The 11,519-nt window shown below is 38.0% G+C and overlaps 1 protein-coding gene across 1 annotated transcript; it reads right to left on the bottom strand.

Moving 5' to 3' along the window:
- Positions 1–6,603: 6,603 nt before the first annotated feature.
- LOC311503861 (uncharacterized protein) lies at positions 6,604–10,408 on the bottom strand. The gene is made up of 3 exons (XM_084566760.1): positions 10,358–10,408; positions 9,688–10,053; positions 6,604–9,605 (listed from the first exon to the last, which is right to left on the bottom strand). Exons 1-3 carry the CDS (start codon positions 10,404–10,406, stop codon positions 9,385–9,387), a joined length of 636 nt encoding a protein of 211 aa, XP_084422886.1. The 5' UTR covers positions 10,407–10,408; the 3' UTR covers positions 6,604–9,384.
- Positions 10,409–11,519: the final 1,111 nt, after the last annotated feature.

Genomic DNA, 11,519 nt, shown 5'->3' with positions numbered 1-11,519 from the left:
CAAGGACAACATAACGGTAAAATGCACACTCTGCGTTGGTGAAAAGCTTCTGTCGACTGCAAAAACTTCCACTTCCAATTTTTAAAAAAACATCTTGTATCCGAGCACCACTCTATCACCCTGGTATTGTTATCCTGCAGAGTTAATTTGGTTGGATGAATGACGTTATTCATTGTCAGGACTTCTCGGTGCATTTAAAGGAGGCTGTGTGTCGCTGAGTTGCAGCATGTGCGAGGCGCTGCAAACAGCTTTTAATTTTTGGTAATGCATGAGTACTCTAACACGTTACTTTTATTCATAGGTAACGCTGTAACGTAACGGATTACTTTTAATTGATGGTAATGTTGTAACCTAACTAACTACTTTCCAAAGTAACTATACCCAACACTGGTCATGTGAGGCAATAAGAAAACTACACGGCTAAATTCACCATGAGCTGAATTAAAGTCAAAGTCACAGCTAGCAGAAACAAAACTGAAAGAATCTCTTCTAGGTGGTGAGATTCTCAGTCAGATCAAGAATCAAAAGCCAGGAGGAGATGTTGAGGTGGCCATAAAATCCAAAGTGACACCGTGAAACAGAAATATTATTTAGCCTAGATTAACGGGATAATAAAACATAACATCATGTATTTTGGAATTTATAGTCACTGAATAACTGAGGCCTTATAGTGGAGGCTTATTCCTGATTGGTAGGATCGCAGATTGTCTCGTCGTCATGTTTTGTCTTCCTTTAATCATTCTGGAAATAAATAGAGTTAGAATACAGACGACCAGTAACACTGCTGCCAGGTAGAGACCGGTCCTTCCCCGACTCTCTGAATTCTCTGAATCAGGACTCAAAGTTGGTGTGTGAGTTGGAAGCTGATCAGCAGCTGTAATGAATAAAGACAACAGTGGTGACCATATTCTAAACAAGAGGATTCTATTGACATCTATTTATTCATTCATATTTACCTGTGACATTGAGTTGACAGGTGTCAAAGTCATTACCATAATCTGTTTTCACTTTACACCTGTATCTGCCTGAGTCATTGGTCCTGAGTCTGGATATTTGAATTCTGATTCTTCCTTCTTTGAGGCCGTCTTTGTCATTTTGGACTCGACCTAAAAACTGTTTATCCCGGTACTCTGGGACTTCAACACCATTAAATACATCAAATATAACTGAGACTTTATGGTCAGTTATAAGGAAACAGTTGATTAAAAGGTAGTCCAAGGCTTTGTCAGTTCTGGTTGTAAACTTCCACTCCAGGGTGATGTTGTTGTTCTCCTCTGCCTGATAGAAGCTCTGTGTCACATTGACTTCAAATGTTGATGTTGTGGAAACTAGAGAAGAAACAAGAAAAGAAGCTGAGAACTGTAACACAAGAGACTCTTTAAACATCTATAGAGGTTCCTGTTTTGTCATTTCTTGTATTTTGTGGATTAAATGCTGGTTGGTCAGTGAACTGTTGACTGGATTGATTCATATTTTGACTGCATCAGATAAAGGACAGAAAACAAGTGTTCAAACTTCAATTGTTCAAGTGCAAATGTTAAAACAGATCTTGACAGACAGAATGATAAACATAAATCTATCTTTATATCTGTGTTTATCTTTCATTCCTAATAAATTGATTTTATAAACTTACCAAAGATGATTGACGTCAAAGTGATGACCAGCAGGGTCCTACAGATCATCTTCTTTCTGTGACAGGAAACAGATTTGAAGAGTGATCAACAGGAGGACAAGGTTCAGTCAGTACAAGTAAGAGACAGAGAATCTACAGACTCAATTAATTCAGTCATTAAAAACTATTTTCTGACAATGATCAATAAGAAGTGCATAGCTTCCAGAGATATTCTGTTCAAACAGGCCTCACACACAAAATACAAGAACTCTGTTTCATGTGTTTTCAACCTTCTTATGGTCATATCTGTATATCACGGTCAATGTCTGTACAGCTCCACACATATTTTTTATTTATTAATACTGACTTTACACCAACTGCTCTGCTGTTTATTGAGACTGTGTAGTTTATTTAGTTTACTTCCTGTTTTGTGTTTGAAACACAGGAAGATTGGACCTTAGTGCTTTGTTGAGTTTCCATCTCATGTACCACATGTTAAGGAATGATAATAAAAACCATGAAACCTTGAAAACAAAAGGGACAGTGCGTGGAATGATCTGTCCGATTGAACTCAGGTCAGATGAATCCTGTGACTCTGTGTGGCAGACTATATCTCAGTCCAGCTCCTCTGTCCAGGGATAGGTTTTCCAATTTGACATTGAAGTCTTCCTTTACTCCTCTTTCAAACCATCTGTCTTCTCTGACTAAAATGTTTTCAGGTTCTCAGGAGTTTACTTTGTCCTCCAGGTGTAGGTGGACTACTGTAACCTGTCCTGAAGAGTAATATCTCCAGCCACATCTGGAGCCCAAAAGAACAACGACAAACACTCTCCTTTAAATCTCTACTTAAAACCTACTTGTATTGGAAAGTCTTTCCTGGTCTCAATTGAGATATTGATGAAGTTTTTAACTGTAATTTAATTTGTTTTATCTTTTTAATTGTTTCAATTAACTATGTTTAATTTTACCTGTTTTTAAATTTTTATGCACAATTTTATTTCAATACGGTCAATTTGAAAAGTGCTACAGTAAAAACAAAATGTACTGAAACTGGACGAACTGATTTTAAACACAGTGATGAACTGTTTCTCTCCCAAAGGCATATTTGAGGAAGTAAAAATGGTAAAACAACATGGAGGCAGCATGAGTTTAGAGACGCTCCAAAATTAAACTAAATGCCACTCCTCTCCCGTCTTCTGTATTTGTATTAATATCACATTGGAACAAGTTTCCACATTAATAAATCAAAGAGCAGAACATCAGAACATAATTGTCTAATCATAAATATAGAACAGAAATATAACGAAATAAACAAACTGTGGATTAACTGCTGTGATACAGTGACTAATCTACAGTGTGGTATAAAAGTTTAAAACATCAACTTCAGCCAAATCTAATTTATCTACTGTATGTATGTTTTATAGCAAAAGTATTAACAACAACAGTATATTTATGTATTTACCAGCACGTTACCTTTTATTGTCTCCATGGGGGAAGAAGGAACATGAGGTCTGTCTGTTTGCAGAGCAGTTGCACTGACTAAAACTCCACTAGACCAACCCACTGATAATGCTGACGTTTCTCTTGGTCACACAGTTTAATTTCTGACTGAACAATGCAAACCATGATAACTTCACTAAACGCTCTGTTTTAGGTTTAGAGTGAATATGTGAAAACTCAGACTGATCACTGAGCCTCCAAGATCCTCCTCTGGCATATAAAATATTTGCCATTAACTGGAAACCATTTTACAATTAAGATTGTTTCAGGAAGACCCCCTGTACCCCCAATTTATCAGCAAAGAAACTTCCACTAGAAGAAACCTATCTCACAATCTTGAGCGGACCCCACCAGCACTGGTAACTCCAAAAGAGAAAGAAATTAACAAAATTAAAACTGGTTAATCTGCAACATAATATAAAAGTAATGTGTGAAACAAACCTGTGTCATGTCTTTTATCTATAAACTATGTGTAGAAAGAAAACCATTTAAAGCAAACTAATTAAGAACACAAAGTAAGTACAAACTAAAGATGTCAGTGTCAGGGGATTACAGGACTTTTCTTTTTTGGGTGTGTGGCTGTGGCTGAAACCATAACATTCAGTTAAAGAAAAAGGAACTGTGTTGGGCAGGAAAGAAATCGCAGTCGGCTGTTTTAAGGAAGCTCCAACAAAGTTACACAAACAGGAAGTTAGCAAATACAGTAGCTCCCACAGGCTACTTTGCAAAAGTTAAGCTGGTACTGTGGTTATATAAGTCGTGCTACTCTGCCATCACATATCATGTAAAACAAACTGTACAAAAACTAAAAAAAGACTGTGTCAAAAATAAATGATAACCACCATATACTGAAATATACTGCTGTTCTCAGGCTGTGTTATATACTAAGACATTTAAGGTTCTATATTAACAATGATTTTGAAAGCTTAAAAAATGTGGAAAGGACAGAAAAAAATCCAATGAAGTAAAGTGACACAGTGAAACAGAAACATTATTTGCACGGATATCAACTTTTACCAGTTTACTTTTAGCTCCTAGAGCCTGGAGTAATAGGATCATAAAATAGAACATTATGCATTTTATATCACAAGTCACTGTTTCTGGTACGTAAAAGTGATGAAGGAAGCATCTTTAAATAACTCAGGTCTTTAATGCTCACTCTCATAGAGGAGGGGTCTCTAGACATATTCCTGAGATTTTATCTTCCTTTAATCTTTCTGAAAATAAATAAAGCTATAACACAGAAGACGATCAGAAACACTGCTGCTCTCAGGTAGAGACTGGTCCTTCTCCAACTCTCTGAATTCTCTGAATCAGGACTCAAAGTTGGTGTGTGAGTTGGGAGCTGATCAGCAGCTGTAAAGATAAAGACAACAGTGGTGACCATATTCTAAACAAGAGGATTCTATTGACATCTCTTTATTCATTCATATTTACCTGTGACATTGAGTTGACAGGTGTAACATAAAAGCTGTTACCTAGATTCAACACAAACAAATTAAGGCAACATTTTCCAACCACTTTTTGCAAGTTTTGTGAACTTCTTGGTATTTTGAGTTGGGAAAAGTCAGGATTATGCATTTTACTGTACGCTAAAAAATGAAGTCTACAAGAAAAAACAAATAATTTGAGTTTAACCAGTGTCAAAAAAGATCAACATATTAACCACACCATACGCAATTAAAATAGGTAACATTTTATATAAAAATTAAGAATTTTGAGTTGAATTAATTAATGTACTCTATTTTATTCATTCAGACTAGTTCTTCCTTTATATCATTTGAAAGTGTGATGTGCTTCAAATAATTAGTTAGCATTGACATGAATAATAGAGAAAATAGGTATTCATTTCAAACATTCATTATTGCATAACTGCTCCTATATACAAACAGTTGGATGTGTATTCAGCATGAGTTTCTGTAATTAATTTAAATGTTTTAAACATTTTAATATTAAAATTAATTACTGAAAAACTTACCTAATCTTAAAATGCAGTGTAGAACACCTTCAAAGAACAATCTTCTACTGTAATCTCTTAAAACACTTAACATTAAAATAAAAGACAAACTGTGTTCACACCTGTATCTGCCTGAGTCACTGGTCCTGAGTCTGGATATTTGAATTATGATTCTTCCTTCTGTGACCATCTTTGTCATTTTGAACTCGACCTAAAAACTGTTCACCTGTTTCTCTCCAACCAACAAACTGTCTGTGGATTAACTGGTGGGATACAGTGACATATTTAATTGTAAAAGTATTTGTTGTTAATGACCAGTTCCATGATCAAACACTTTTACAATTTATTTCAGGATGAAACTAAAACTGACATCCCCGACAATGCTTCACGAAAAAACAATTAACAACTTTGTTTGCATTTGGCCCTAAACTGAATCAAGGTCAACTGCTTGGAAGTCAACTATGTTCACCACTATATCACCAACTTGATGGAAAGTGAAGCTTCTGCTGTTTCTTGTTTGTCTTTTCAAACTACAATAGTACTTTAGTTGTATTTCAGGAATGACATGTCACAGTAGCATGGGCTTCATCTTTAGTGAAGTATTTCCACACACTTGATGAACCGCTGTTAGTTTGCTGCAACAACCCACTGGACTCCTCACCTGTCTTCTTGGAGGTGTCCATGTTGTTATTGTCATATGATCAGTGACTAGTCAGCGTGACGCTTAAAGAGTCATGGCACAGCAGTGAAGTCGACTAGTCTGTACAACCCCTAGTATGTATATGATTTTAAAAGCTTTAAAAAGGCAGAAAAGTGTCTGTTAACAACACCTGTAGTTGAAGGAAACTGTTTTGGTTCTGTCCTCTTTCTCCAGTGAATGGTGCTCTAACAACTCATTATCAGTCAGAGACTCAAGTCTCAAGGTGTGAACTGGGATGAAATTGTCCTGAGGACAAGAGAGCTACGGTTCTCTGTTTGGCGTGCTGATGACTATGATGACAAATGTTCCCCTTTCTCAACCCATACAAGCAAAATCAGCCACAAACACATGGTGAAATGAATGAACAGTGTGCTGCAGACGTCAGCTGCCTTACAAGCAGTTGAAGCATTTTGATTCGTGGCAAACACAGAAACTTATTATTTTACTTTATTTTTTTAAAGCTTTTAAAATCATGTTTAATACTAGAGATAGTAAAAGTAATAATTATGAGATAGGTCATTTAATCGTATGTGCAATGTCAGTGAGGGGAACAGAAAGTGTGAAAGACAGATAATATCCATGTCCTCTGTCCTCTGTCTTCTGCAGTCTGAGGCGGTTGCAGAGAGGATGTAGCTCAGTGGTAGATCACTTGCTCCAGGAAGTTTTTTGAAAGATATTCAGGTGTCTTTTATGGTGGTTATATTACATAATTTAGGTACACAGAGAGAAATGGTTGATCAGACGTTTTTCAAATTTTATATAATGCTATTGTTTATAAAAAAAAATAAAAATAAATCATGTTTGCAATGTGCATTGCAATTTATATATGTAATGTTGAGTGTTGGGGACATTCATCTTTTAACCTCATTAATTCATTCTAATTTTATACAGTTTTATTTTTGCAAGCTCTTCCCAGTAACCATAACAAAGTTATTGAGATAAACAGTTTGTGAGGTGAGATAGAGAACATGTCCAGGAAACAACAAGCACCTGCAGACACCTGTGGTTTTGTATTTGTTTAAGTCTGTGGTGCCTCTTGCTGCCACTGTGTTAAACTTCAGCCATGCTTCTGGAGCTAAAGAAAGTAGTGTCCTCTCTTTAAGCCTCTCCAGCTACGCCTTTTATCCACATCTTCTCAGGTGTGGCCGTTAGGACTCATTAAGCCCAAGCACCAGCTGAAGACACTTGAACTTTCCACTGCAAGACCAGTGGGGGTTCACAGGGACATGGCAGCAAAACTCTAGTCTGATGGCCTGAATAACTCATATCTCATCAGAGAACCAGAGAACCTTCTACCAGTTGAACTTACAGTATCCCAAATGACTTTGAGCGATCTCTGAGTGACATTAAATTACTCTTTGCCGTGCTCCCATAAAGCCTAGATCATTCCTGGTGGATGCTTGTAATGATCAAAATGATGATATTGTGGATGTTGTACTATTTAGTTGTCGAAATAATGCAAATGTTTGACTTGGTATTTAAATTTAAAAATGAATTAGCGTCTTGATATAACTCAGGTCTCAGGTTTGATGCTCACTCTGATGGAGGAGGGGTCTCTAGACAGATTCCTGAGGTTTTATCTTCATTCTTTCTGAAAATAAGTAAAACACAGAAGACGACCAGTAACGCTGCTATTGGGAGTTCCCCAACTCTCTGACAGTCGGCATACATTCATTCATTCATTCATTCATCTTCTATACCCGTTTAGTCCTGTTAAGGGTCACGGGGGTCTGCTGGAGCCTATCCCAGCTGTCATTGGGCGAGAGGCAGGGGAGTCGGCATACACTAGTTGTCAAAAGTCTGTCTGCTGGAAGTCTGTCTGTGTGTCTCTGGCGCCACTATGTGGTCAAACAGCAGTTGGTCACTTTTGAAAAGTGGCAGACTGAGAATAACTTTGGAGAATTGTCTTCCATGTCAGACTGTGACCTGGAGAATGATGGTAACGTAATCAGGTAACGTTAAATCAAGGATGTTAATTCTCAGATAAAGCTCATTTAAATTCCTGATCTTCATTCTTCTCACATGTAGTTGCTGCATATTCATCAGACTTAGAAATTTCTTTTATTGTCATTTAAAGTTAAACACCAAATAGGTTTCACTGACTTGCACCAACAGATATAGACAGATACAAAAAACAGTACTGAGAAAACAAATATGTATTCCACAGACCATACATATATACAGTGACATATACATATAATCACAAAAATCATTAACAGGTATTTGTGTATAAAGAAATGTATAATGCACAGCGATAAATATATAAAAAGCTCTCTTTTGTGGAACCATGTTTGGGAACGGGTTGTTTTGTTTCCCTAGTTTACAAGTCTACATTCTTCACTGCACTGAATAACAAAACAAATAAATAGATTACTCTATTTTTGACTGTTTTTGATACTGAAACTGGATGAAATGATTTTAAACACAGTGATGAGCGTTTCTCTCCCACAGGCAGCTTTGAGTTACTAAAGATGGTACTATATGTTAGGGAGGAATTTATGGTGATACCGATGAAGAAGAAGAAGTACCAGAGTCTTGTATGTCTTAGGCTGAAGGAGTTTATTTAGGCTCGATCGAGGAGTAGGCACGATCGAGGAGAACAGAAGCTTCGTCATCACCTCAAATTCTAAGGGACAAACAGTGAACTCAGATTCTTATACTAGAAAGGTGGACCGAGGCAGGGGGAGATGTGTCAATATCCCATTGGCTACAGAACATAAATGTGAAGATAAGGACTCACACCAACTAGGAAACACAAATTGTCAGACAGTGACGGAGGATGTTATCATCCAACTCTACAGCTGTGTCTGTTGACAGCCAGACAGTGAGATTGAAGACGCCAAAAGAGACCATGGCCTTGGCATGTTCCTCAAAGAGAAAATAGGGCAGATAACTGACCCCAACAGTAGTCTAACATTAACTACACATAGGCAAGAGAAATTATTCTCTAACACTATAGTTACCTCATATTTTATTGTGACCGCAGGCGAGGAAGAATATGATGTCTGATGATGATGTCTGTTTCCAGAGCAGTGTCACTGCTCCACTATACCACCAACTAGTCAGATAGAGGAACTTGCGTTGGATCACACCAGGATCTGAAACTCACCATCAAATAGTTGATGTGCAGCCTCCTTCTCTCTGTTATTGCACGACAGAGGACGTGGTTAGTTGTTGTCTGGAGGATTTGGACCGTTCCTCTGCTAGTGTTATTGGATGTCTTTTCAGATACATTGCAGTAGTAGTTTAGTTGTATTTCAGGACTGACATGTCACGGTAGTATGGGACCCACTGGACTCCTCACGTGTCTTCTAGGATGCTTCTCTGAAGTCGACTAGTCTGTACAACCCCTAGTATGTATATGATTCTTAAAGAAAAAGTGTCTGTTAACAACACCTGTAGTTGAAGGAAACAGTTTTGGTTCTGTCCTCTTTCTCCAGTGAATGGTGCTCTAAAAACTCTGGGATGAAACTTTTTAAGGACAGATGTTCCAGCTTTTTAGTAGTTTGATGGTAGGTTATATCTCAGTCCAGCACCTCTGTTCAGAGAGAGGTTTTCTAATTTGACATAGATGTAGACCATGACTCCTTTTTCAAACCATCTGTCTTCTTCTGGCTAAAATGTTCTCAGGTCCTCAGAGGAGTGTGCTTTGACCTTCAGGTGTGAGCTGCTGAAACCTGGCCTGAAAAGCATTCTGAAAATAGGTAAAACCGTAACACTGAAGACGACCAGTAACACTGCTGCTGCTCCCAGGTAGAGACCGATCCTTCTCCAACTCTCTGAATTCTCTGAATCAGGACTCAAAGTTGGTGTATGAGTTTGGAGCTGATCAGCATCTGTAAAGAATAAAGACAACAGTGGTGACCATATTCTAAACAAGAGGATTCTATTGACATCTATTTATTCATTCATATTTACCTGTGACATTGAGTTGACAGGTGTCACCGTCGTTACCATAATCTGTTTTCACTTCACACCTGTATCTGCCTGAGTCACTGGTCCTGAGTCTGGATATTTGAATTCTGATTCTTCCTTCATTGAGGCCGTCTTTGTCATTTTGGACTCGACCTAAAAACTGTTCATCCTGGGACTCTGGGACTTCAGCACCATCAAATACCTCAAATATAACTTTATAGTCAGTTACAAGGTAACAGCAGATTAAAAGGTATTCCAAGGCTTTGTCAGTTCTGGTTGTGAACCTCCACTCCAGGGTGATGTTGTTGTTCTCCTCTGCCTGATAGAAGCTCTGTGTCACATTGACTTCAAATGTTACTATTGTGGAAACTAGAGAAGAAACAAGAAGAGCAGAGAGGCTGAGAACTGTAACACCTGAGAATCTTTAAACATTTATAGAGATTTCTGTTTTGTCATTTCTTGTATTTTGACGATTTAATGCAGGTTGGTCGGTGAACTGTTGACTGGATTGATTCATATTTTGACTGCATCAGATAAAGGACAGAAAACAAATGTTCAAACTTCAATTGTTCAAATGTTAAAACAGATCATGACAGAATAAAAAACAAAACAAAATCTATCTTTATATCTGTGTTTATCTTTCATTCTTAATAAATTGATTTTATAAACTTACCAAAAATGATTGAGGTCAAAGTGATGACCAGCAGGGTCCTACAGATCATCTTCTTTCTGTGACAGGAAACAGATTTGAAGAGTGATCAACAGGAGGTCAAGGTTCAGTCAGTACAAGTAAGAGACAGAAAATCTACAGACTCAATTAATTCAGTCATTAAAAACTATTTTCTGACAATGAACAATAAGAAGTGCATAGCTTCCAGAGATGTTCTGTTCAAATAGGCCCCACACACAAGGCCCCATGTTTCTGTTGATTCTCTTGTTTGTGACATCCTGGTAATTATCATCATTAAAGACTCTTCCCACCCCACTCATGAACTGTTTACCCCCCTCCCCTCAGGATGAAGGTCCAGAACCAACAGACACTTCTCTCCCGCCACATCTGGAGTCCTTTAAAACTCTACTTAAAACATAATGTTATTGGAAAGTCTTTCCTGGTTTTAATTGAGATTTTGATGACATTTTTAACTGTATTGATGTTTTGTTCCACTTAACAATGTTTTATTTTGCCTGTTGTTACATTTTTATGCACACTTTTATGTCTAATGTCTATTTGAAAGGTGCAACAGTAAAAACAAAATGTAGACTCACAAACACTGCCACCGAATAACTATGTGCCAGATACAAGAACTCTGCTTCATGTGCCTTCAACCTTGATAGATAGATAGATAGATAGATAGATAGATGGATGAACAGATGATGTTGGGGACCTGTGCACATCAGCTCCCCAAAGTGCTGACAGACATATTCAACACCTCCCTCCAACAGCCCTCACCCTTCATAGTCATGAAGTGCTTCCGGAGACTGGTCATGGCCCACATCAAGGACTGCATCGACGTCAGTGTGGACCCATACCAGTACAGGAAGAACCGATCCACAGAGGATGCCATATCTTCTGTGGTCCTCACAGCCCTCACCCACTTAGAGAACAAGGACTCTTATGTCCGCCTGCTCTCTGTGGATTTCACATCACATCAGACATATAACTGCTCAGCGATACATCCGAGCTGTCTGATTGTGAAGTTTGTGGATGATACAGCTGTGGTTGGACGCATCGCTAACAACGATGAGTCCGACTACAGGCATCAGGTGGAACGCCTGGAGGGTTGGTGCCGAGAAAACAACCTCTGCATCAGCGTGAAGAAAACCAAGGAGATAGT

This window comes from Chelon labrosus, assembly GCF_963514085.1.
Source record: "Chelon labrosus genome assembly, chromosome: 18".
Taxonomy (NCBI): Eukaryota; Metazoa; Chordata; class Actinopteri; order Mugiliformes; family Mugilidae; genus Chelon; species Chelon labrosus.
This window is presented reverse-complemented; position numbering and strand designations above follow the sequence as displayed.